At 35.7% G+C, this 28,000-nt stretch overlaps 6 protein-coding genes across 6 annotated transcripts in view; 4 read left to right on the top strand and 2 right to left on the bottom strand.

The window, feature by feature from the left end:
• LOC140756572 (protein 4.1 homolog) overlaps positions 1-4,363 on the bottom strand; it is a 116,992-nt gene extending 112,629 nt beyond the window's left edge. The window contains exon 1 of the mRNA XM_073092098.1: positions 4,006-4,363. The gene's annotated coding sequence lies outside the window, so the exon portion shown is untranslated. The remainder of the gene's footprint in view (positions 1-4,005) is intronic.
• Positions 4,364-4,797: 434 nt separating this feature from the next.
• Positions 4,798-9,019, top strand: Vps28 (vacuolar protein sorting 28). The gene is made up of 7 exons (XM_073091829.1): positions 4,798-4,990; positions 5,074-5,134; positions 6,003-6,198; positions 7,040-7,141; positions 7,557-7,691; positions 8,028-8,174; positions 8,567-9,019. Exons 1-6 carry the CDS (start codon positions 4,984-4,986, stop codon positions 8,157-8,159), a joined length of 633 nt encoding a protein of 210 aa, XP_072947930.1. The 5' UTR covers positions 4,798-4,983; the 3' UTR covers positions 8,160-8,174; positions 8,567-9,019.
• An 864-nt stretch (positions 9,020-9,883) lies between these two features.
• LOC140756583 (uncharacterized) lies at positions 9,884-11,842 on the top strand. Its single transcript, XM_073092112.1, has 4 exons — positions 9,884-10,334; positions 10,593-10,777; positions 11,100-11,384; positions 11,553-11,842. Exons 1-4 carry the CDS (start codon positions 10,134-10,136, stop codon positions 11,650-11,652), a joined length of 771 nt encoding a protein of 256 aa, XP_072948213.1. The 5' UTR covers positions 9,884-10,133; the 3' UTR covers positions 11,653-11,842.
• A 397-nt stretch (positions 11,843-12,239) lies between these two features.
• Positions 12,240-18,728, top strand: LOC140756449 (XK-related protein 6). Its single transcript, XM_073091961.1, has 5 exons — positions 12,240-12,629; positions 13,404-13,523; positions 14,312-14,499; positions 14,908-15,060; positions 17,196-18,728. The coding sequence occupies exons 1-5, from the start codon at positions 12,373-12,375 to the stop codon at positions 17,669-17,671; spliced, it is 1,194 nt and encodes a 397-aa protein (XP_072948062.1). The 5' UTR covers positions 12,240-12,372; the 3' UTR covers positions 17,672-18,728.
• A 1,525-nt stretch (positions 18,729-20,253) lies between these two features.
• Arp8 (Actin-related protein 8) lies at positions 20,254-22,228 on the bottom strand. The gene has a single exon (XM_073091987.1). It carries the CDS (start codon positions 22,071-22,073, stop codon positions 20,382-20,384), a length of 1,692 nt encoding a protein of 563 aa, XP_072948088.1. The 5' UTR covers positions 22,074-22,228; the 3' UTR covers positions 20,254-20,381.
• Positions 22,229-22,465: 237 nt separating this feature from the next.
• Positions 22,466-27,340, top strand: Syx16 (syntaxin 16). Its single transcript, XM_073091996.1, has 4 exons — positions 22,466-22,667; positions 23,311-23,447; positions 24,442-24,614; positions 25,297-27,340. The coding sequence occupies exons 1-4, from the start codon at positions 22,587-22,589 to the stop codon at positions 25,926-25,928; spliced, it is 1,023 nt and encodes a 340-aa protein (XP_072948097.1). The 5' UTR covers positions 22,466-22,586; the 3' UTR covers positions 25,929-27,340.
• The last annotated feature ends 660 nt before the right edge of the window (positions 27,341-28,000 follow it).

The raw sequence follows: 28,000 nt of genomic DNA, 5'->3' as shown, positions 1-28,000 counted from the left end.
TTAGCTAGGTAAATATTGAAACTATGCAGGCACTATTCGAATTCTGTAAGTATCGCTACTCCAAACAAAACACTCCAACATAACTTTGAGCAATCCTTCTCCCTTCTTCTTTGCTTAAGCTAATGAAAATTATTCCTTTACTTAAACAAGAAAATGCAGTTTTATTATATATCCTGTTTAAATCCGCTACGAGGCTCCTGCTCAAAGGTCCTTACAAAGGTCTGAGCAGACAAAGGTCCTCAAATTTTACATTCGTTGCATTTCGCCTCTCTCGAAATACGAAATAATGTTTACGCCTGCATTGTAACTCTCTTTGTGACTCCGCTTTTATTGCGTTTGTCAAAACGAATAAAAAACTTGGGAACCGAAAGCACGAGGCATCTTCACATTTTAATGACTGGATTGAAATAATTTGTAAAGGAAAATATTTCCAAGTTGAAAAAAGAATTGTGTAGTTCTCATGCAGCCGTACTTATGGTACTACTTAATTCCATTTCAGAAATTACTCAACCTTCCTTCCGCGTAGTCTTTGGACGCATTCTTCAACAGTTACCAACTCATTATTGTCCGACTGCCGGGCATAGGTCTCCTTTCAGAGTAAGAAGAGCTTAGCACGGTGACCAAGTGCGTATTAGTAGACTTCACGTTCTTAAGCATATGCTTAGGAAGGAATCTATATAGATTTCCTCACGATGTTTCATTCAACAAACCAGATGAACGTAACATTTGAACATAAGAAGCCGAAATTTATAATTATCTTGTAATAACTTTTTAAAGCTATTTTAAATGCCATATCGCCACATTTTAATTTGTAAAATTAAAATACACATAGTCCGCGCCAAACTGCTAGTCTGCTCGGAATATAGAAATGAGTCGCGTCGCCATAACAAATTGTATGACTACACCTGCTCGCAACAACTTCAGAGCGGACTAGCAGCTTGGGGCGGATTATACTTCTTGTTTTAAAGAGATCGATTTATTATGCAGTCAAGAAATCAAAATCGCGTATCGTAACTTCGTAACCCTTACAATTACATCAATACTGTAAGCCCAAAAAAGTACAAACAACACACTGAAAACCGGTAAAAGACCACAACAAAAGTCATTGTAGGTACATAATTAAATTTGTCAAGCCATTTGGGTCAAATTAAAAATCCCATTAGAATCAATTCACAAGTCCTTGAATGGTGATGTCATGAGAGCGTAGTAGTCGCCACATCTGATCATTCAATGCATCTGTTATCTGGGTGATGTCATGTAGCGCCAATTTCAGAGGCATAAAGGTTGAGGTCGGGAAATGCAAGGTTACAATCAACACTAATACTTTTATGTAGTTGTTAATGGAAGTATTTTTTTTATTAAAATTGAAGTGCCCAATAATGAAGTCTAAATTATTGTAAGTGGACTCGCATGGACATGTAAGTTGAACTAAATAAGCTTGGCACCTTACTTTAGAACGAGCGCGCATGTACTACCATTGAGGTCTAAATAAGAATGCCTGCACAAGAGTATCTGCCTTACAACTTTGTAGGTGATAAAACCCTTTGTGGTTAGACTCCGGCAGCACCACCGCCACACCTATTTCTGCCTCATAACAGCAGTGTTAAGCTCTACCTTGTTCTGGTTTGAAGAGTAATGGAGACCTACTTTACCGCGGCTTTTCAGCTTAGTCCTCAGGGGTAGCGGCGCATCTGTGGCCGGCCTCAGGTAGAAATATCTAATCCTATCTGGGGTTGATTACAGATGTCCATGGGCGGCAGTAGCCACTTACCGTCATGTGGATTGCATGCTCGTCTGCTACTCCTATAAAGGATTCTGTCCTAATCCTTCTCAATCTGTGAGATCTGCACCCAGTAATGGGTTGATGATGATTGTGCTGTGACATTGTCATATAACACACCTAGCCATCTCCTCCACAACTGAGGACGGCCTTGAGCATACTCCACCAACATTCTTGTGGACACCAATTCGCAAAGGACAGAATACAATAGCAGTTATGTCTAAACAATATAGATTTCTTGCAAAGCATCGACAACCAAGTCCATAAAACAATGTATTCAACTTACATACAAATATAGATCCTGTATCCTTAAAAGCAACTGGCCTTATGCCAAGACAATGTAACTTGTGTATGTAACTCCACAATGAGGTATGGAGCCTTGCGAGACATCCTGCCATGATAATTTATTATTAACTACATATTGTTATCTGGTAGAACATATTTTTATTAATACACTCATAATTATGATAAAGTTGGTGTAAAGAAATCATGCATCTTAGGGGAGATCCACAAATTACGTGAGATGTTTAAGGGGGAGGGGGGGTCGAGTCAAATCTCATCTAATCTTACGTTGGAGAGAAAAATTGCGTGATATTTGCCGAGACCCCCCCTGGGTCTCGGCAAATATCACGCAATTTTTTTTCTTATTGAAACAAAAAAAAACTATACTATTTTGACCCATTATCCAGATTCTACATGCTTAAGATTGAAGCATAACTGTAATACGATTAAGATCATTCACTAATTCGTTAGAAAAAAAATAATTTAATCGCATAAGTTACGATTTAAGTATTCTATTATAGCAATATTGATTACTAGTCTTAACTAGTCGTAAATAAAAGTACGAAGCAAATTTTTTTTCTTTTTACAATAACACTCCAACACGTTTACATATTTAAGAAACGCACATTTTGAAAAATCTCACGTGAGATTGGGGGATGGGGGAGGGGGTTGAATAAAATCTCACGACATCTCACCAGGGGGGGAGGGAGGGACAGAAAATTCAAAAAAACACCTCACGTAATTTGTGGATCTCCCCTTACATGTCTTTTTATAAGCTGCAGTCTATATGATGGTAAGTGGTTAGTGCTGCCCGTGGACATCTGTAACCTGCTCTATATAGACCAATGGTTCTAGCTGACGCTGATCACAGATGTATTCATAGTGCTGAGGACTTAGATGGTTGCCTCATATGTAAGTTAGGCGCATTTACAGAAAACAAAATGTTGAACTGTATTCAATAAAAATAGATGTGATAGTTGTACGTGCCTGGTCGAACCATAATTATAGCACCTTACAATTGTTTAGGCTCATAAAAGTAGAAAAAAGTTTGTCCAGCAGTTATACTATGGGAGTTAGTATGAAATATTGTGTGTAAGGGCCTTCCCATGCAGACAGGAGTAGAATTTGGGACCATAAAATCTAATGTTATATTAGGTCAGTATTTGAAGATTATTATATCTTTTTGTAAGACATTTATTATCTGCTGTTTACAGTCCGGTTTGTGAAATAGATATTAAAATTTTAAAAAACATGATTTCATAACAAAGTGCCATTTTTCTATGTGATAGGACTATAAGTATTAACGAACGTTTTTGATTCAAGAAAAGAATATTTTAGAAATTGCAAACAAGAACAATCAGCATCTACTTTTTATATAAAAATATTATCCTTGTTATATATTGAATATATTAAGTAGTAACTGTACACATGATAATAATGGTGATGATGTACACATACTATAAATCTTAGAACATATAAATTTTACATGTTCTATATCTTGTAACACAAAAAACAGCGAGAAAAATGTTCGCGCTGTATCATCCTATTTAAATTTCGAATACGAACTAGTTTTAAAAAGTTTCAGTCCTTGCGCAACGTATTTTTAAGTTATTAGCGGCAGTTGGCGCAAAGTATGCAATAAAACAAACATGGTCATGGTACATACGTGACAACCGTACACCAGTACCACTGTGTACTAAAAGTAGGACACCCGCCGCGCCCTACCAGCCTCGCCCGTGAGCGGTTACCATCGCGTTCCAATAAGAAAAAAAATAAAAACGTAAACATTTCACGTACTATTACTCGCTACGTAAGACGAATAAAAATAATACGAGTAATAACATCACGGTAAAGGTATCCCGCGGCATAATATGCAAATGAATCGGTTCGCAGGTAAAAAACCAGTTTCCACTTCTCAACCAGTACGAATACAATCAACTTACCTGTAGATCAACAAGATCCCATTAAACGGCGAATTGAACTCCTGAAGAACTCGAATTTCTCACTATGTCGCTCTTTTACCACATAAACATGAGTTGTAGTTCACAATAATGCAAAGCAAAAGGGAGAACTGGTACACTATCACCACGAATCCACCTTTTCAAATCACTACCGCACATACAACTTTACTACGTCCAAGTTTTGAGTTTCTGTGAACAATTCGCACAACGGACTATACGCCGCAAGTATTATTTTCATTCATCGCAAGGTGAAATCATTCGAGACGAGTGGCAGTTGCGTTGCCTGACCGAAGAAACTACGAATACGGGGAGGGTCGCGGGCGGCAGGGCGAGCTCGCGTCATCCGCCATATTGGAAGATTACGTCATCCCAAACAAGACAGACGAGTTTTTTAAATAGCAGCCGTTTTATACCTTGTCATATAAACATTCTGCCGCTGAACGCGACAATTAAATATAAGAGATAGGCTTTTTACTCCTTTTTTATTTAAATTAGATGTAATTTCTATAAAAATTACAAAAATAACATACTATTATACTTTATCTATGACATTGACATATGAAAATTATATTCATATTAAAACTGAAATATAATATAATGTACACTAAATAGAGACTACAATGTGGTCGTTATAGAGGTCTTATTTCATTAACTGATAATTATTATTTGTTTACAAATTAAAAAGGAGATGAAATGCAATTTATATCTTGCGACTCAACACGTAGGTTACGGATGTCTTTTTACACTTGATATTTAAAAATACTGATTCAGAGTATTCTGACAGTGACACATCAGTGACAGATCATACGAAAAAGGGAAAATTGATTAATGTAACTCGTTGATTGTATGTTATAATTTTATATGAGAAATTAGCGTTTTATTATACTAATCACTGAATCCTCCAACCTGGGTTCGGCATTAAAGACTCCTTATAATCCAAGGTTGTCCACTAAAATAAAAATGCAAGGTAACAAAATCATCGATCTCCAAGTTTGTTTTGTCATTGTTTTTCCTACAAGAACGAAATTTCGTCAAGTTTATATTTTCCAGATACAAGACCAGAACTATACGAAGAAGTAAAGCTTTACAGGAATGCTAGAGAACGTGAAAAGTAAGTATATGTGATTATATTATCCATTTTATATTGATGACTCATTGATGTTTTGTTGTACCAGTAATATTATTATTTTAGGTATATACACCTAATTAGAGGGTTTCATTTAATTTTTTCGAAAGTAACGCATCTCTAATCAAACCCCATCCCATTTGTAATTTGTTGTCAATGTAGATGAGCGGCAGCAGCATACATTCTTGTGTTTTATATTTGGTCAACAATTCTTGGATATGTAAACATTCAACAAGTCTCTCCATCAATGTGCTAAGGTCATATTTTTCATAAGACAGTATTCTCTTAAAATAGTACATTATAAGTTGATACCATGTTCTTTACAGTAAAACATTTTAATTATGAATTTAGTAAATTCAAGATAATTCTATGAATAGTTTGATATATTTATTTAAACTGATGAGAAGGTCTTGTCATATATAAGTTAGTTGGCATTCCACACTCGTAGCAAAATTTAAGAACTGTAAGAAACAGGTGCGGTGATTAGACATTCTTTAGTCAAACCCAACTTTTTTTTTTTTTTTATCGTATAACCTAACGATTAGGCAGACGTGCTACCTGATGGAAAGTAGTCAACGCCGCCTATGGACATTTGCAACACCAGAGGAGTCGCCAATGCATCGCCGGCTTTGTATGAGAGCTCTTTTTGCACCTTTTTTGAAGAGTCCCATGTCATAGCGCTCCGGGAATACCTCAGGAGGAAGTTCATTCCACATCTTACACGTCCGCGGCAAGAACGTCCGTGCAAACCGAACCGTGGAGGACCGCCACGAGTCTAGTTGGTGTGGATGGAACTTCATCCTTCGGCGAGTGGTGCGAATCTAGATTTACCATCTTTGAATTTATATTCAAGGCATGACAACATGGCAGAGCTGTACGCAGTGGTGAGCACACTACAGCACTTGGAGAAAGCATATATGAGAGACTGTGTACGTGCTCAGGAGTATACCGCGGCCTGTACCAAGCTACTGGTGCAATACCGTGTGGCATTGAAGCAGGTTATTGGGGAAGAGTTCCCGAATATTGAGGCTTTTGTCAGCAAGTTTAGGGTAAGTGTAACATGTAATAGGTATTGTAGTTTCAATCATTTAGTGTTAGTAATTGAATAAATTATTGTAATCTTCATTTTAGATTAATGATCCTCATAATAATTCAAGAAGACCATGTATTCTACCAATATTTGAAGTCAAATATCTTAGATTACTGGACTAGATTCTATGCAACCCATATTAAATGTTTACTAGAGGCTCCTAAAATTTCAAAATTGAAATTATATCCTATGTTTATATATCCTAACCTCCCTATAAAAGAACTATATTGTCACTGGAAATGTTAAAAGAAACTCCTTTGCGTGCCAGACTTTTAGCCTTTCCAGTAATTCGCGGTGTAAGAGTCAGATGAAATATCTACATTTTGTCAATTTTACAGGAGAGCAAAAATAGTGTGACAATTCGCCATTTCAAACTTTGCCAGCGGATTAATAGATTATATACAGTTATGATATTGTGATGATATTGTGGACATACAATAATCTATGATTAATAACATATTTTTTGCAATTACTTTCTTATAGGTCTAACAATTAACATGATAATTAAAACTAATTTAACGGTACTCATAATACGTTATTCTGGTTCAGTTGAAAATGGGTCTTATGTTATTTCTTTTTTTGTAACTTGTGAAATATTGAATATAGCGTTACATCATTTTGCCATGTCATAAAGGACTACATTGTGAACCGTTTTGTGAAAAAAAGGTTTTTAATTTTTGGAGATATGTCATCTGACTCTTGCACTGCGAATTATATATATGTATATCCTGTAATTTACAAACATATTATGCATTTTATTTGCAAAATCTATATGTATTGATTAAATCTTGATTTTCTAGCTGGACTGTCCCGCAGCACTTGAGAGAATCAGGGAGAACAAGCCAAATCTCATCAAGGATGACAAGGGCAACACCAACAAATATATTGCTGAAATTGTTTCTGTAAGTAGAACTTATCAAATACAACAGATTAACTACAATATGTTACAAAATAATATGTAATGTACCTTCAGCTGTTTATAAACTCTTATTTTATTATGTTACTGATAGGAAATCCATACGTAATTGGGTACTGGATGAGTACATATTTAAATGCCTTCAAATGTACTTTGAATAACATTTTCTCAGTAACAATATCTTTTGAACTTCAATTTTTTCCTTTTTTACTGATATTCCCTCATGCTTCATGACTTCCTTATGAAAAATATGAAAGTTTTCTGACCCAAATGGCGTTGGTAACAATATTGAAACACTTAAATTACCACTAAGAATTTATGGATATACATATCCAAGGAGGTCCCAATATCTTGTATTAATTTTAATTATTAAATTACATGCACGATATCATAATTTTCAGCTGTTCATTACCCTGATGGACAAGTTGCGGCTGGAGTTCCGCGCGATGGACATGATACAGCCGGAGCTGCGTGACCTGCGCGACACCATGGACCGCCTCGCCATGTTGCCTGAAGACTTTGAAGGGAAACTGAAGGTACCAGATCAGTTATTAACATTTTGGTCAATTGTTAAAAAAGCTAATGGATAAAAATTAATAAAACTTGGTATTCTGTTGTTATAAAATTTTAGAAAGAATGTATTAATTTTATGAACTACATATTTCTACATATTTTTTAATGTTTGTTTTTGAAGATAAATAATATAATATATAATAAATATAAATATATATAATAAATTGATAAAATCAAACTATCAACTACCGAGTGACAGATGATTTGGTACTATGTAAACTTAAAAAATAAAGTAATATTGACATCACCACTAGGTACATATTTCAATTTATTTATATGGACATGGTATTTTTCAACAGGTTCAAGAGTGGTTGGACAAGCTGTCAGAGATGTCTGCGTCAGATGAGCTGTCAGAAGCACAAGTGCGACAGTTGGTCTTTGATTTGGAGAGCTCATACGGAGCGTTCAACAAATTCCTGCATAAGGATTGATGATGTGGATATTAGGTATGTATTTTTATTTACAACTAGCAATGACTTGTTTTTACACAACGACATTTATTTCTACTTAGTTTGCACTGTTTGTGCTGCTGTATGCCAGTTTGAGTTGTTAAGATGTAGTTCGATTACATTGCTAAGTATAGGCCTCTTATAAAAAAGGGGTTTTGTTATCACATCTTAAAAACTTCTTCATAGGGACCCACTGCTGTCCATCTCATGAATTAGCTTTCTTAGCTCCCTCTTTCATATATAAAGAAGTTTTACTATTTGAAGGAGATATCACACACTTATTTTAATTTTTTAATGGAGAAGTTAAATTTATTTCCATATTCAACACACTTATTACAACACACTTATTCTATAAAAATATTTAAATATTGTTTTTTATTTTATTTCAGATGTATATGAAGCTCAAAATGTTGTGTCCATAACATACCAACTAGCTTCAATTTTGTTAAAATATGTATGTTTAACGTTTAAGGCATAATTAGTTATACAAAAGTTAATATTAAGTGATATTATATGCCTACCCTAAATGTACTAAAAAAAGAGTATACTGTTGTAGAGATGTCATGATCTCATATTATTGTGCAAAAATATAATATCTTTTAATATATTGAAATTTGATTTATTGTCCTGTTTGACAATAATCTGCATGAAATATGAATGTTAGATCACAGAGACTCTATGTCTAGTATGATATTAAATTCACAATATGTTTGAAGGAAATGTATCTACATATATGAATATTATATAATTGTCAATAGTTATAATAACGTTTTCTATGCTTATAGCCCCTACACTACGATTTTCCCTGTGTCGTGGGTGCCATGGACACACACTAAAACGAATAAATAAACAACTACGCTAAGACCAGATTCATCATTTAGAAAACTGCTGTCTAGTCGGGAATCGAACCCAAGACCCACGACGTGTCAAGCCGGTATCGTGACCGCCCCGCCACGTGGGTGGTGTAAATAAACTGATGCTCAATTTCGCGAAGATTAAATACTTTGAAAGTGTATGAAGAAGCTTTGAGTAGATGGCGCCGGCATATGTGCAACACCCATTACTAATCTATGGCAACACCTAAAAGTTTTTTTGAACATTTTTTCAATAATATAATGGTGGCAACGTCTACAAATAATATATAATTATAATTGAATTATTATTTAGTACCTACACATTATCTACATTGTACTTTATATAAGTTGTGTTATTCGCAAATAAAGAGTTTTACACGGCCGTACTTTATTTAATTACCTCCTACTTTAACCCAATTTTTTTTTGAAAAATAGAGTTTCGTGCCTGGAAATCGAACATCGGACCTCTTGATTGTGAGCTTTGAAACCACTTTTTTATTCCTTCTACACGTGTATTGTTTTAGAAGCGTGTAAAATAAAGTACATTTTTTATTGGTTTACGTAACTCGGTTATCTTTTTATGACTGTGGATATCGCAGAAACTAATTAAAATACGCATTTGTATTACGCGGGAAATGAGATATAATAAACCTACGTTCAGTACGGTTTTACGAACCTATTGAAATTCGTAGTCCGTAGTGGCGGGAAATTTTAATTTCGCGCTTTTTCTAGAACTATGATGTAAGGCACAGATTAACACTGAAATACATCCCTTATAGGAATATCTTTTTAAAATATAAATAATGTTTTATAGTGAATTAGTGGTCTACATTTGTGATGCCGCATATAATTAGGTTATGTGATACTGTCCTTATTCTACTTTGTTTTACATATTTACTAGAGGTAGGTATTTTTTTATGTACCATATTCAAAATATCTGGGTATTTCGTTGTTTTAAATATATATAAAAATTAAAACTTTGTTCAGTTTCAAGTAATTTCTTCATTGTATTGCTCCACGTTGATTTTCTAATTTATTTCAGTGTACTAATAAAATAGTCAACATTGATCCGAAATATCATCTAGTTACTGAAGCTTACAACATGGCCCGAAAACTCTTCAACCAAAGTTTGAGCAACTACGATACATTGAAAAGTAGGGCATTACAAGCCATAGACACTTTTGTGGATTTGGTTTACATTTTAAACGAGGAAATGGCCAAGGAACTGCGATCTGCTATTGTAAAATTTTATAAATTAAGATACTTCCACGATTTCACTAACTATGTGATCACTATTGAAGACGTAAGTGCTTTATTTTTTAATATGAAATAAAAGAAAATTATTTTTGACTTTGTGACGTTATTTACATAAGTTACATTCAACCATGGGATCGGAAGCAAACTTTAATTAGTGTAATCAAGTGCAGCTTAATGTAAGGTCACTATGATAAAGTACATCGCTTATTCAGAAGGAAGTAAGCTTCATATTATGTCATCAAAATCATAGAGCTATTGCAAAAAATTAAAAGCATTGTAGACCAACCAAAATTAATATTTCCAGATGATAGACATAACGGAACACTGTTTAACCAACCCTGTAGAAAAAATGCAAGAAATAAGAGCACAGTTCCACAGCGTTATAAAGAACTTCCAAGACATTCGACATTTCGAAACAGTGGATAAATGCCTTATGGAATTACCGGATGAAGTAGCTGTCGCACATTGTATGCTGCATCAAGCTGTACTGTATGTTTATTTTAATTATGATTAATGTGAATTCGAAATAACTCTTGTGTGCAGTACAGCGATATCCATATGATACGCAGAAGGTTTCGTCAAATTTCGAATTGATGGTTTCTTCCAATATGTAAACGAGTATGCAGTCCGCTCCGTTCACGGTAAGGTCCCTGTAACCTAGACCTGTGCATCGAACTCCATAGAACAGGGTTTTTACTTGAAGTAGATCATAGATGGTTGCCTTTCCTGAGAATTAAGTTGCTTACTTCATATGTGATTCAACTCAGATCTATTGTTACATGTTTTGTCATTTTCCTTTTGATATTTTCAGATTTAACGAAACGATGCAAGAGAGCCTTACAAAAATAGTCGAAATAAAGACTCGGCAACACGCCCAAGATATCAATATTACAATATATGATGTGAAAAATTGTTTCAAAGATTTTGTTCCCGATTTTTATGAGCAACTGCTAGTGGATACGTATACGGAAACCTGCGGCTTTTTAAGAATTTTGAACGCTTCTACAACGGATCTAGTGAATGATAAATGGCGAAACAATGAAGAGACGAAATTTCCTAAAAAGTGGACCCCACTCCTTATGCTTTTGAAGGATAAGTAAGTATAATCACACCAAACGTTACAGTCAGGAATCCAAAAAATATTAAGATATATTTTAAAATTTATTCCTGTATTAAATTTTACTCGAGTAAGATCTAAAAATAAATTATTATTCTGATATGTTACTAAAGAGAAGATCAATTTATTAACCCTTATTTTTTACAGAACTTCTATGAGGCAGTCGTTGCAAGAACCAATTATTTTAACCTTATTCGCGGCAAATCTTACATCACAAGATATTGTTAAAACCTTATACAAGGACTAAATATAATATTGTTTGGTCTAGTATTTTCGGAATTATACAAATTATATACCGTTTTTACCGTTTGCCTTGTTCTATTTAGTTTATTTAAAGTGCTTTTTTTATCGAAATACAAGTGTTTATTTTTAACATGCCGTTATTAATTAAATTATAGTTGCTTAAAATGTATCGTCACTTAAATGAACGACTTTAAAATTTCCCCAGGTAAAACGTTTCAGATTTTACGTTAATTTTATAAAATTATGATTTTAAAGAAGTAATATTTATGTATTATTAATTTTATTAAATTTTATCATTATTATTGGAGCTTCGTAATAGTATAATAAATGTTGGTAAAACATATATGGGTTATTATACTCTTTGAAACTTATAGCCGTTAAGTTTTTCCACTTCTTTGGTACTTTTGACAAACTAGCAAAATTATACTGTCCAATAGCGCCCCCGCCGCACGCACAGAAAACTTTGTCGGATATAACTAATTTAGTTATCTGACATTTGACAGATAACTAAATTTTAGTTATCTGTGTAGAGCAATGTTTAATGTCAAATGTCAATTTTATTTGTTGGATAAACGTCAGAATCATGTGCTCAAAACTGTCATAAGTGCCAAACATTTTTTACAAAAGGCGCGCGATGTTTTTGTCGCTGTGATACAACTCTTCTTACGAGTGAATTATTTTAATTGTATTTAGACAATTAAATGTAATAAGTATTCGCTTTAAAATGCCAAAGCAGATGCGGGAAATGTTGCAAAATGGCTATTCACACGACGAACCCGACAGAATGCCGAGTAATATTACAGTTAAGAACTTGGATATTATTATGTATGGTGTCGCGATTATTGGGCATTTTGTGGACTTAGGGTTAGATATTAACGTGGCTGTGAGGTATTTCTTGGCGAAGAAGATGATGGAGTTCGGTTGGACGCTGGTTTTCATCTTATTACCTGCGTTCGTTAACACTGCGGTTTCAGTACGAATGTAAGTAAACAAAACATGAATCATTGTAAATAGGTCAGAAATGATAATTTGTAAATAGAACACGTACGGGTAAACGTATGTATGATAAGAAAACCATTGTTTAAGTACAACCTGATGGTTATTTTTATTACTTTTATTATATTTGATTCACAGTTTAATTATAAACTAGAATGGCGCGTTGCGATCCTCACGCTAGGTCTGGGCTCTAGCGGCTTAAAGAGGGGTCGGAAGGGGCAGTGCACCCCGGGCCCCCAATTCTGGGGGCCTCCCTGGGGGGCAAAAACAGTGGCTAAAAAAAGGTCTTCAGAACCAAACAATTGATAAAATGTGTATCAGTCAGTGAAAACAAAGGAAATAAGAGTCACAGTCGAACTTTTTACACTGAGGGCCTCCATTCAACTTTCCTCCAGGGGCCTCTGACAACTTGGATTCCCTACTGTAAACTCTGAAATATAATACTGAGTACTTATGTCTATAAGTATGGAAATTGCTTTTTATAAAAATTCGCTGCAACTCTTTTATTACCCTCTACTGATAATTGTCTCTATAATTGTATAAGGCATATGACTGTTCGTAAGTGTTCCAACTTGATTTACATAAGATCATGAAGCACTTATAACATAGAGAATAACTTTGATCCGTCAGAAGGACAAAGATTATTTAAATTAGACAGAAATAAACAGTCTACATTATGAAAAGATCTATTTGTCAATCATTCTAAGTTAACCCACATTATAAATGGTTCAGTAATATTTGTAATTGTTTTAATTTCAGGTATTCCCAAGATAAACAGCAGGATTCTGTCTCCAATGAGTTTAATAAACGTCGATGGCTGAGGATTTTCATTCTGGTGTTGCAAATGGCACCTATACTGCGATTCACTGATGCATTAATGTGAGTACTAGAATTACTTTTTTGGATAGTTAATTGTATCATGTATTGTTCATTACTCTGCAGAATTCCATGCTAGTAAGTTAGGATTAAAACTTCATTGCAACAATTTGCTACCAATATATATCGCGTGCTTAAAGGTAAAAGGGCCTATAGCTAAGGGTTAATAGGGATTTATGCTGAAAGGGCACATAAAAAAATTTTTTTTTGCCATTCTGTTTGAAATTATCGGAAACGTAAAAAATAAAATAGCTATAGGCCCTTTTACCTTTAAGCACGCGATATGTTGGTATTTATTTTAAACCATGCAGTATGTACCACCTTCCGTATTCTTTTGATTTTCTAATGTAACAGAAATATAATGCCTGATACAATTAACTAGAAATATATTAATTGAGTAGCCATTTGTATTTATGGACGTACATATAAAAGATGTCACATAAAGGGTTTTCTATCAGCTTTGACCTACCTAACATTTTTTTTTACTATGCTAACAAGCACGCAGTCCATCTGATGATAATACTGTAGACCATGGATATTTGTATGCAACCCCAGATTAGATAAGTCTTAGCTGAAGTGAGCCACAAATGCGTGGGCACTCCTGAGGACTTAATTTAAACTCCTTAGATAAGTATATTTGCCACACCACACAAAAACACAGCAATGCCACTGCTGCTAAGCAGCAGAAAAAGGTGTGATGGTGTTGCCTCTGCAGTTAAACCACAAAGGGCTCTACCTCCAATATGTATCAATATCACTATTAGTTGAGCTTAATTTATCATCTTATTCAGTTACGCAATAAAGTCCCGTCAAGCAGAGCGGAGACGCGACCATGCGTCACAACGGGCGTACTACGGGCTGATGTTGAAGGAGGACTCCGATGCAGCCCTCCTGAGGATCTTCGAGTGTTTCCTGGAGGCTGCACCCCAACAGGTGCTGCAGACCAGCCTGCTGTTCCGAGCGTATGATCAATTTGCTAGTGAGTGTCTATGAAGCTAAAATTTATATTTTATCAAAGATTTTTACACATACTTGCTCTAACGCAACAAGTTGAATGATTGTTGAAATAAGTTGCAATTCAAAATTTATTAAGATGATTTATAGATTGCAATGAGATAGAAATGAGTAGCAAATGAGCATGAAGGTTACCTGATGTTACCATTACACAGTCCATTACAGAATAGTACTCCAACTTAGTCCTCAGGTGAGCAACATATTACCTTAGGTAACACTTATATCCCAAGTGAGGATTGGTTATAGATGTCTAAAGGACAGATTCTATTCACCATCAAGTGGACTGTCTCTGTGGTCTTAACTCCTCTGCTACTTCTATATTAAAAACAGTTTGTGTCTGTACTCTGTATTAATCTATTTATTTCTTCCACAGTACATCAAACCCTGTCAATCTGCTCATCCGTGGTTGGCATGGGTTGGTGCCTCGCGGCGTACCAGCGCGCGATCCGCTTCGCGCAGCCCGACAAGTCCAACATGACCTGGCCGGGGACTGTTCTGCAGACCTTGTGGCATTTTCTTGTTACTTGTGAGTATGGGCCCGATTTTAGTCTCTTTGCTGGGTGTGGTCTTTTCATAACTTTGACTTGAAGTATCAAAGTTACGTACCACGTACGTTCGTACCTTACGTACCATTTTGTAATCTTTTAGTGTCCTAAAAGTTTTACTGCTTACTTCTTTAACTTTTCACATACGTACATAAGTACATGTAAACCTGTACACGTATTTTGTTTGAAAATACGATATATTAAAAGTCATGTCTATATCAAAACCAAAACCACTTCTTTACAATAGATCATTTCATTATATGTAACATATATCATCATCTCGAGATGTTAGGTATGGATTTCTCTCCCACTCTCAATTTCGGTCGCTTCATTGAGTCCCGAGTCAAAACAGCTGCACGAAAACTTAGCATCTTAAACAAAGTGAAGCACTTCCTTACACCTACGCAAATGCTTACGCTGTAGCAGGCGCAAGTCCGTTCGTGTATGGAGTACTGCTGTCACCTATGGGATGGTACAGCTAAGCATCACTCAGAGGCACTGGACTCGGTTGAGGAACGGGCCAAGAGACTCATTGGGGATGAGTCGCTAATTAAAGCCAGGCTCCAAAACCTACAACACCGTCGGCGTGTGGCTCGTCTTGCGGTTTTCTACCGAATTCATTTTGGGGAGTGTGCGCAACAGGTTCACGATCTAGTTCCCCGCCCCATTCTATCTTCGGACGTCCAGACGCGCGGCAGGCTACCACCCCTATCAAGTCGACCTTCCTTTGGTTCGTACGAAGCGTTTTGCCTCGTCTTTTCTAATACGAACCGCCAAGGAGTGGTATGCCCTGCCGGCTTCTGTGTTTCCCGACACATATAATCTAGGAGTCTTCAAGTCAAGAGTGAATAGGCTACTTCTAGGCAAGCGTGGCACATCTTAGGCCTCATCGAAGCTTACCATCAGGCGAGATCGAGGCCAAGCGCATGCCTATCAACTAATAAAAAAAAAATATATATACAGGGTGAATTTTTAAAACGGGCCTTCAGGGCCAAATCCGAAACTATAAGGATTAGCGAAAAATGCTGAAAGGAGTTACGAGGCCGATTTTGATAAAAACTAAAACTGCATCATTAGTTTTCTAAAATATTTTTTTCCTTAGCCGGGAATCGAACGAGTTCATTTTGAAAAAAAAATGCACCCTCTATATTATTCCACTATCTGATAGTGTTGCTTATAAGGATCAAAATCTGGAAAGTAATGATAAATGACAAACTAAAGGAAAAGCCTCAAATTTAAGAAAATACATATTTTTTCATATTAATTTGGCAGTTAAGTTCCCGCCATTCATCAATTTAAATATTTCGTGTATTAACATTTTTTGGCTCAATGTTTCTCTTCATTGGAAATGGACGTTTTGTTTCCGAATAATTTATATTTTTATGTCCGACTTAGCTATGGGCGGAGTTTCGTTTAATACAGATGTAAAGTTGACAATTTGCGAGAATTACTTTTTAGAGTCAAATCCGAGTGATTACTAAAAAAAGAGATATAGAAAATCATATTTAACGTTGAAACGAAGTTGTAAACAACAAACAATAAGAGTTAATTATTTAATCAGTTATCTATTTTCATTAAAAAATAAATCCTAAAGACGGCGGTTACTTATTTGCCAAACTATTACTTTCTCATACTATGCCGTATGTCATAGTCATAACATCGAATAATTAGTTGATTAACCAACAAATTCTTCAATGGTATGACTTATGTATGTTTCTAAAGAATTATACATAAATAATTTGTTATGTATAATCCTTAAGGATTAGTATGCCAATGTATGGAAAAATACGTATTTTCTTCAAAATTTTCCTTTTCCTTTAATTTGTCACATAACATTACTTCCCAGAATTTGATCCTTATAAGCGACACTATCAGATAGTGGAATAATATAGAGGTGTCTTTTTTTTTCAAAATGAACTCGTTCGATTCCCGGCTAAGGAAAAAAATATTTTAAAAAACTAATAATGCAGTTTTAGTTTTTATCAAAATCGGCCTCGTAACTCCTTTCAGCTTTTTTCGCTAATCCTTATAGTTTCGGATTTGGCCATGAAGGCCCGTTTTAAAAATTCACCCTGTATATATATCAACTATTAATCTTAATATTTTTTATTTCCAGTGAGTCGAGTCCTATCAATCTCCATCATCGCGTACCTACATCCATACTGGGCGGTGCTGGCCTGCGCCGTCCACGTCCTCATCATGTCGACCTGGCTCCAACTGCTCGATCGCTCCCCATTCTGCTCTCACAACAAACTCGCTGAGCTAGCCTTCTCGTTAGCTCTCGGGGGAGTCTACCTCTTTACTTACATCCTGCCCATTGAAGGTAGAACGCGATACAGGTATACCGTTTACTACACAATATGTTTTATACAAAATCTCACTTGCTCGTTCATCTGGTATTTCTATGTTTCCGATGAAATGAGATCATCTTTGTACTTTTATCCGGTATTAGTTCTAAGTACAGTGCCATATGTGATTGGGTTAGTATTTATGGTTCTTTACTACTCATTCTTCCACCCCAAAGTTAGTAAGCGAGTGAGCGATGTGGAGATATCATTCAAAGTGAATGAACAAACCGCTGAGATCAGGTAACATTGGGAGTGAAATGTTTAAGGATACCTTCCCGGTTTCTTCGGATTTCTCTGAAGAGATCAGACTTAAAAAGTGCTGTCTAGAGGGAGGGATCTTAGATAGTGATAATTAGTTTAATTATTGAAAGATGTTAATAATGGTTATACAACCGTTGGTCAATTGTAAAATAATTGTCTACTAAAGTTTCAATTTGACAATCTTTGCCAATGTATATTGTCAAAATTTTAATTGTGATTGGCTAAAATTGGTATGACTATGGTGTTAGTTGGTGGGTCATTTGATCCAATATGGAATACTGTATGCGGCCTTTAAGATTAATTTACTATCTGTGCCATTTGCATTTTGAATCCTTTTTGCATTTTTCAGATTTTAGATCTTTTAATTTTGATATTATTTTCTATTTTTACATTGTCTACATTCTTAGAATTAAATGTGTAATGTTCATAGACGAATAGCCAAACAGACTCCAAAATTGTTTTTTATTTATAGAGATCTGTTCATATTCTTAATAATGTAGTTTTACAAGTTTTAGTAGGTGCTTATTTGGTTATTTGTCTACAACCTACCTTATAATAAAATGTGTAATGGTCATAGACGAATAACCATACAGTCTACAAATTGTTTTTCATTTAAAGAGATCAGTTCACATTCTTGGTAATGTAGCTTAAGTAGCTTAGCGTAACCGATTCCGTGCGGATGGCACCACAGTTGTGCCATGAATTTCTTTTGTGTATGGCGGGTGGCACCTGAGAGGTGCCAAAATTTGAAACCATAAAACTCGGATAAATTGACTTTTATCAAAGTTGTTCTAAAAACAAAAGAGTCTTTATTTATCACGTAGATACTTCCTAGAATGTCAGGTTCAGCTAATCACGTGATGTCACATACTTCAGGGATTGTAAACCTTTCAAAAAGATATATTATATTATTTTGCAAATTATTGTGATTGTATTACTATAATAGTACCTACTTTTCGTTAATAGTAAGCCAATAGAAACTGGATTAAAATATTCGTACTTTGGTGTTTATCTTTGTCTGAATAAATAGCGCAATCAATTTCGATATTCTATTAGAAACCTATCCATTAATAATTTGAATTTTTATTCGAAACGAAACACCAGAAAAGAACTATCATAGCGCTCACCACGTCTCGAATGTTCATATTTAATTCTATAGTAACACTAAAACAATCAATTCATCAAAAACTTACAAAAATGTTTACAACACCTGATAGAAATACCTTCCATTTCCGTTATTACACGTAGATAGTCACTTTTGTAACTAATCGAAAAGATAAACCATTCACTTTCGCTTTTGGGTGGCTACTAAACTTGCAGCACGTGGAAAAAGCAAAAAAACGGTAAATTACAATTCATGGCGGATGGCACCTTAGCGGTGCCATCAAAGTCCCTGGCGTTGGGCACCACAGTGGTGCCACGAAATATTTGTTCGCCGCCAGGCGTTAAACTTTGTCCAAAAGGCCGCAGCATTGAATCGATTAACAAAGTTGTAGTAGATGTCTATTTGGTTATTTGTCTATTTTCTGTACTTAAACTGTACACACAAATGTTGTTTCGTAATTTTTAACTACAGGATGTTTATAATTTTAACTATGAACTAAAGATATTTATTGTAATGTTATTATTTTAGTAACAATGAACTGTTTACATATTTAATTTGAATCACATTTCCACTAATCCACATGGAGTGTGCATTAGGCCTCCTCCAATTGTTCAGAGGCCTGTGACCACTAGTGGAACACAAGTATTTGGAGATATGAATCTCAGTATAATATTTATTAAAAAAAGAAGCTAAACTTTCATAGTGTTGAACAAATTTAATTTTTATGTTATAGTTCGCGCCAAACTGCTCGTCCGCTCTGAGGTTGTTGCGAGCAGGTGTAGTCATACAATCTGCTATGGCGACGCGATTCATTTCTATATTCAGAGCGAACTAGCAGTTTTACGCGCACTATACGTATTTTATTACCTTGGGCACAAAGTTTATTATATCTATTTTATAGTCTATAACTGAAAACATATTTTAAAGGGCCACATTATAATTAATTTTGTATTTCCTCCCATTATTTTAATGAATAATAATTGTACCAATATAATACAGTAAATACTTCAAGAAAGTATTTTTAAAATGCGTTCAGTGCTTAAATGGTAATCTATTTATGCCTACTTAACTTGTTTTAATTAATTAATAAGTACATACTACTATTGTAAGTAACTTAAAATTTTTTGAATAATTCAAAATAAGACTGCATTTTTTAAGATGTAATAAAATATAAGAAATGTATATTTTTGTTATATATTTGTAAAATTAAAAACGTGAAACTTCTTAGTACGAATCTCAACCAAATAGTTATTTTTGTAATCTATTTAATATCTCAGTATTTTGAATAAATATTTTTTAATTTGTACATAACGTTTTTTATTCCCGTTATATTTTAAATTTTAAAGATAACATAATGTAATTTTGGTGCATGATTTTTGGTCTGTTGAACAAATGGTTCAGGTTTGATTCTCTGGCCACTCTTAAAGGAATAATAGTAATAAAAGAACAACTTCAAGGTGTAACTGTCAGAATATAAGCTTTAATATTGTAAAGGTAACAGGATTGCTTGAAAAGTAACAATTCATATTATTTTATTAACATTTGCAATTTATTATCTATTATTACCTATGTGATTTTTAATTATTTGTCACCAAATGAAAGGAGCTCTTTCCCTCAGAATCTTGAGCCCAAACTTATTCCATTCACTCTGGTTAATCCATAACTCCATCGCGGATTCTAGGCAAGACATGACAGCTGCTCCCTTCCACACCGTGCTGGCAGGGTCCAAATCTTTCGGAGACGTTACTATTTCTAACTGTTCAGTCTTGTACGTATAGGGTATTTGTAGTGCTAAGCGGTTTTGCAGCCAGAGATACAATCCATGGACTTTTACCCCTCCTCCAACAATAAGGATACTGCTGTACATTTTTCTCTTCAACTCCTCGCTTGGACATCTGTCTATACTCTGCAGAATTGCTGCATCTAAGCTCAAGACCTGGCCAGGTGCAAAAGATACTATATCCCCCGGACCTCCCTCTAAAGTATCCACAACTATATCTTCATCTTGTGTTGTTGTCGGTTGCGATTCATTAGCAGCTTCAAATGTTTGACTTTCGTTAGCAGTTGGGTCTGCTGTTTCTCGTTTCCTGCCAGTTTCTCTTAAGAATTCAGCATCAAATGGGTCCTCTGGATCGCTCGGCTGTCTATTTTGCGTTTTTGTTGCTTTTGAGCCTGTTATCTTTAATAAATCTGTGTAAAAGAGAGACAAAGGTGATATGATGCATTCATCTCCAACTTGTAATGTATATTTGTTGACAACATCTCCTGGATGATCTACTAAAAAGGTCTTTTCCTGAGGGCCACATACATCTAAGTTAACATGGCAGAACTCTTCATACAGGTTTCGCATGAGGACCACATCTCTTGGCATATTTTCATTCCAATTCTTATATGGAAATGCACTCTTGTGGAACATCCAGGACAAAGTTTGGCACACGTCTCCAGCTCCATAGTCCATCCTTAGCCTAGTTGTTTTATGGGATATGCCATCTTCAACACAACATATTGCTGTTTTCTGGTCTCCTATATCCACAACACAGGCTGAACCAATACCAGCGCCAAATGTCGCTCCAACACTTTCTTGCACCAAAAAACAGTGCCCGAATCCAAGATCCTTCAGCAATAAAGACATGAGACTCTTCAAGTGACTCCGAGAGTAGATATCAGGTATTAACAAAACGCATCTGTATTTAATTAACTCTATCAGAGGTATGCCTAGCTTATACTCTATTATTGAACTCCAAATGGTGTACAGGTCGTTAAGGACAGACGAAATGGAGCCGCCGACTTCGGGATGTATGTTGAAATCACCTCGTTTGTACGGGAAATGTATGTTGTAAGGCAATTCTGGGTCGATGTCGAGGACTAAGTCGCCTACCACCACGTCGCAGTGCACCTGCGGCCACGGTTCCCCATCGTTGTCGGTCTCCGGAAGAGATCGGCGGTTGAACGCAGCTATTTGTTGCGGTGGTGTCGCGTATCGCCGCGCGCCATTCGACTGCATACACGACTGGAGCGTATGCGATATTTGAAGTCTACATTCTTCTAGTTCCTCGATCAGTTCTTTGGTTTTTGGCACGCTTGGTGGTATAAACGGATCGCGATATATTTTCCCGTTAGAACAACGTTTACGCGCGATACAGTGTAGTTGCTTCACTGGTAATAGGTCTGACGCTTTCCCTATTCGCACATACAGAGATCCAGGGTGAATAACTATGATTCTGTTTGCTGGGAACTGCTGAAACTGCTCCGGACCAGGGTCATAAGCCGGCATACTCATTGAGAGGATTACTACTTATAAAATTTAGGAAATATAATATTATCAGTAAACTTAACGCGTAAAAATATATATCACAAGCACCACGAAGTAACTAACGTTATCTTTTTTTATTTTACAAACAAAACAAAGAACATAACCCTCGATTGACTTGTTTATGTTTGTTGTTTTTTTTTATTTAATGACATTGACAACAACAAAGGTTGTTAAGAACGTACAGCCATACTGTTAATTTTACCATACTAATTGTAGTAAAAAAAAAATCAAATACCGGTGCTGAACCACAATCTTATAATACTTAATAATAAAGGGAAGTATTTTAACTGTTATTTCGTATTAATGTTTTATTTTATAGAACGCTACAAATTTCATTCTCGTTATCACGTTATCAGCTGTTTGTCATCAGACGAAACGTCAATATAATGTCAGTTTCGTGTCGTGTAATTTCGGACGAAATAAGATGAAATAAATGTACTACAAACATTTATTTGTACTCAAACCTGAATAAAATCAAAAATGGTGTCCCGCAGTTTGACTGAAGTGTATGTGTTGATGAGGAACAATGCGATTCACAGCCGTCAAATATTTACAGAACAGGTGCGCCGCCAACTATTATTGATTTACTTTCAAAATCATAATGCTGTATTTTTGGCTGATTGGATCTATGTTTACAACTTCATAAATGCTTATCATGATATATGGAATCAAAATAATTATTATAAAACACATAGTTATCTTTTTATCAACATTTTATGGGAATACAACAAATTTAATATGATTTAACTATTCATGTATGTCATGCATATAAGTAATACTAAGTATCATCTAATACTTCTCATACTATTACATATTTTTTTACGAGAAACAATATTATGTTTTTTATTTACACTATTTTGTACTGTATTTCTTTTCTCTGTTTCTGTTCAACACTTATAGAAAGTTTAGTGATTTAGCTGTTACAGATCCCATATTTGAAGCGTATATGTAGTCTGGTGGATTCTAGTATAAACTGAGTTGATTAATGTAGAGGTACCAATGATCCATATCATTCCAATGTAGCCCTCACATGTATAAACACGTTTGATCCTCCCTAGGTTGTATTCTCATCTTAAGTCATATTGAATACAGACATCTCTCACCAATAGTGCCACTTATATTCATATGACCTACATTTTTATTTATTCCAAAAACAATCCACAATCAGTACATTGAAATAAAAAAATCGGATGTTATCTTTCAGGGACACGACTATGAAAGAGTACGGCTGATGCGCTCCAACTCCCATGACCTGGAGTCTGGGATGGAGCTGCGATCAGACTCCCACGCCCCTCCACCCTGGACTGATGCCCTGGAGGAGGCACATTATGTTATTACTAGGTTTGTTACACATCATACACAATAAACTATTTGTCTATGAAAATAAGTTTTGTGTTATTGCATTATTTCAAAATAATTATTGTTTTCTATGCCCATGGTTTGAAGGATTTGTCGATCATTTAATAGGTACCAAAATTCGATGATATGTTTTTAAAATAACTGTGTTAGTATTGATGTATATTGAAAAAAGTTCAGACTGTTTAATAAAGAGTTTTTATTAGAGAATTTATGCTTTGCAATGTGTGAGAAAGGCTAGGCTTACATATAGAATATTTAGTATATCCAATAACAAATCCCTCATTTGAGAGTAAGTAATGCTTAACATAGCAGTGTCAGGGGCTGCATATGTGACATTCCCACTTAGTCTTCAGGAATGGTTGGGTATTTCTAAGCATTTTAAGGTAGCATTCGGTTCCTATCTAGAGTTAATTACAGGTGTCCATCTACAACAGTGGCTACTTACTATTGGATAGCCTGCAATAATAGATAATTTAGAACAAAATTCAATGTGTGGATGACCTAGATGTGGGTGATATAGAGTATACTTTTAAACAGACGCATTTATTATTTTTTTAATAACTATAAACCTCAAGCTAGACTCGAAACTTTAGAGTTAAACTCACACCACAGTAAAACTGAAAACTCTGCTTTCATTTGTATTACCACAATACCAACATACAATATTATACAAGGGGACTTCTTACCCACCTGGTCTCTCATATACCGCGTCTGCGGATACAATATGGAGGTGGGTATGGATTATTTGAGTCTCGAGAATACCCTCTTAGCTCAGGCAAATTCTTAAGGGGGTGAATATCCCCTGGACTTTTAATATTCATTCATCTTATATATAAAATTCTTGTGTCACAATTTCCGAAACAGCTTTACCAAATTTTATATGCATATTCAGTAGGTCTGAGAATGTAGGTAGGATTTATATGGCAACAAACGTTTGCCGGGTCAGCTAGTTACAATATAATAATACAACACACAGGTTAAGAACAAAGCTCTCCGAGCTGCAATCCCGCCACGAGCGGCAGATCCTCCGGCCGGCGCTGGACGACAGCAGCGAGCAGCAGCACATCGGCAGACTGACAGCGGAGATCGGCCGCCACTTCACACACGCCCACACGCACCTCACCGCTATCAAGGCGCAAGTGAGACATGGTGAGAATTTATGCTTTTATAGTTAATAAAAAAAGTTTGAATAATTCGTTAAGTATTAATAAAGGTTTAATAAGTTCACGCTGTTTGTCCACCAACCACCGACACCGAGCCGATACCGATAATTAAGACGGCGCCGAAGTAGCGTCCATACATTTACTATAGCAGCTTGTCCACCGAACGTCCGTCACCCGAGCACCTGCATCCCATAGTAAATGTATGTGTACGCTACTTCGGCGCCGTGATTAATTATCGGTATCGGCTCGGTGACGGTGCAGTGGACAAACAGCGTTAAGGTCAGTGATTAAGAAGAAAAATTTCGTGATTTGACTGCAGTGGCACCGATAGTGGCGCGATATCTTCTTTTGTTTTTATATGTTCTCAACATTCATAACTTCTAAATAGAGGGTAAAGGCACATCTGTGGTCGACCTTAGGTAAGAAATCAGATCTTATCTGGGGTTATTTACAGATTTCTGTGGGCAACAGTACACACTTACTCATCTGCTACTGCAATATAATGAAATGTTTGGGTGTTTGTTTTTGTGTGTGGCTGTAAAACCCAACACAGGGAAACAATGTGTAATAAAGTTTGATTTGTGCCGAAGTGAGTGTGTAAAATGTAATTTCTGTATTAAACCAAACCATCCCTATTAAGACTTAAAATATTATTTTCTTAATTACAGGTAACAAAACAGAACAGAAATTAGCGAACAACGTAGTTTTAGCGTTAGTGACGACGTTGCAAGATTTGAGTGTGACTTTCCGAACAGCGCAGTCGAATTACCTGAAAACCCTCACGTCGCGAGAGGAGAGATCTAACGCGTACTTCGACTTACCAAACTTCGAAGAACTAAGTTTAGAAGACAATAATCTCCTACCAGGATTGACGAATAATCAAACTGATCTGCTGTTCTCTTTACCGAGCACATCAGCGCAGACTTACCAAGAAGATGATAAGAATTTGGACGGTATGTTCCAAAAGCAAGCGATGAGTCAGAAACAGTTAATGCTGATGCAGGAAGAGAATACCAAAATGGTAGCGGAAAGAGAGGAAGAAGTGAATAAAATTGTTAGATCTATCGTTGATTTGAACGATGTGTTCAAAGACCTAGCCCACATGGTCCATGAACAGGGTACCGTTTTAGATAGAATAGATTATAATATCGAACAAACGCAAGTGCAGGTGCAGGAAGGGTACAAACAGCTCCAGAAAGCGGAGAGGTACCAGCGAACGAATAGGAAGATGCATTGTATACTGGTCCTAGGTATTACAATTGTGGTTTTAGTTATACTGTTGATTATAGTTAAGAGTTAGTTTAAAATTGCCTTATATTACGTAGTTGAATGGTTGAATGTTTTTGAAGGAAGGGTTGATCCCATTGGAAAGTAGTGACTGACCGAAAGTGGTTCTTAAGCTGAAACCCAAAATATACGTTTGGTTTCCGGTCTAGTTTCGGCTAAAACCGAAATTGATACTTTATTTTACTTTACATTTACACAGTCCTCTGAAATTTAGAGATTTACAAACTCATAAAAACATTTAGACAGTTATAGTCCGCGCCAAACTGCTAGTCCGCTCTGAAATTGTTGCGAGCATGTGTAGTCATACAATTTGCCATGGCGACGCTATTCATTTCTATATTCAGAGTACGGACTATCAGTTTTACGCGGACATTACCTCTATTATTTATATTTTTGATGCAAAATGGGTATAAAAAATAAGGAGAAAAATCTGTCTTGTCACACGCGGTTTATTTATTTATTTATTTGTTGGTTTGTGGTCACGGTCGGTAGTCAAACGCCCGAGTACAGCCGAACGCAACCCGAAAGGACACGAACGTATACTGCGGCCGAGCCGAAAGGTTCGGCCGGTATATGGCCGAAACCGAAACTTTGGTCGGTCACTAATCGCAAGGTATGATTAATGAATGCTATGAAGTGTTTGTATGTCGGCTTGTTGATCGTTGTTTTTATATTTATTAATTTATAGTAATATATAAGATATTATATAAAGACGGTAGATCTAATGTGTTTTGGAATATGTCGAAATATTTTAGGTAATAATTTATTGTTCTTTTATTGACTTCCAAAAAAATATTCACTTGTATTTAGTTTCACTCTTTGTTAAAATAATGGCTTAAAAGGAAAATGACGCTGTACTATTCCGGATAGAACATTGATTTTCAAGAAATTGTGGTACTATTTACGATTATACAATACCCTTGAGGAGAGGTTCTTAAACCTCTTTTACAAGGTGGTAGAACCCTCTGTGGTCGTTTTAGGAGTCACCACCGCCACACCTCGCCGTAATAACAACAATATTCAGCGCTGCTTTGTTTCGCTTTGAAGGGTATGGTAAGGGATATACGTATTTAGGGAGTTCCAAATTATTCCTTAAGGGTAGCAGGTGTATCTGCGGCCGACCGTAAGTAGGATTATAATTTTATCTGGGGTTGATTGCAAATGTCAATAAGCGGCAGTAGCCACTTACAATCAGGTGGACTACATTCTAGCTACTCCTATATTATGAAAAATAGAAAGTATAATGTGTTATTGGATTTTGAACGCATATACACAGGTCGATTTATTGATTAAGTCGCAGGTGTACTAGATAATAGAATCTTAAAGACGTTTGGGACCTGAAAGTAGAGGACTTAATATCATTCCCATTGTTATGTATAATAACGTAATTAAGACGTGTAAACTGAAAATTGTTATGTGATTATGATTTATGACTAATTATTTGTGTAAGTCTAGATATTAAATGTAAACCAAATAGGAAACGGTATATAACAGAAAATGCGATGGCTAATTATTTATAGGCTATTAATTCTTATTTAAACAGTGTTGTGGAGTCCTTGGAGGGGTCCAGATTTCCCCTAATTGAGTGGAGTGAGAGTGGGGAACAGTGTCTAGCAGTGGTATATAAAATGAGGCTACAACTCGAACTTGACTAGCATGGTAAAACGACTATATTGATACGAATCGTAGATGGTATAGGCACAGAATAATAAGAGTACAGAAGGCAATCTTCATACAAAGCGCGCTCGAACAACGCACACATAGACACCGCGATTCGACGCGTTATCTCGGTCTGATTCAGTCGAATAAAGTTGACAACCCTAGCGCGACCGCCCAACGTAAGTATGAAAAGTGAAGTACAAACATGAGATTGACTTCTGTAACTTTTTATTTTGTGGTATAAGTTTGATCACAGTGACCCTGGGTATATAAATCGACGATGGGGCTATGGATCTGCCGTCTGGGTGTTGATATACACGTCTGTGTGATGCAAAAAAGCTTAGGGGGAGATTACGTGCGTAGAAAACACCTAGGAATAACATGTTCTATCTTCCTACTGAATTGTGAATGTGTGTGACTAATTTA

Source organism: Epargyreus clarus, unplaced genomic scaffold, assembly GCF_041222505.1.
Source record: "Epargyreus clarus isolate Ecla_fem2 unplaced genomic scaffold, WU_Ecla_fem_2.2 ptg000035l, whole genome shotgun sequence".
NCBI lineage: Eukaryota > Metazoa > Arthropoda > Insecta > Lepidoptera > Hesperiidae > Epargyreus > Epargyreus clarus.
The sequence above is the reverse complement of the archived record's forward strand: the minus strand, read 5'-3'. Positions and strand labels throughout refer to the sequence as shown.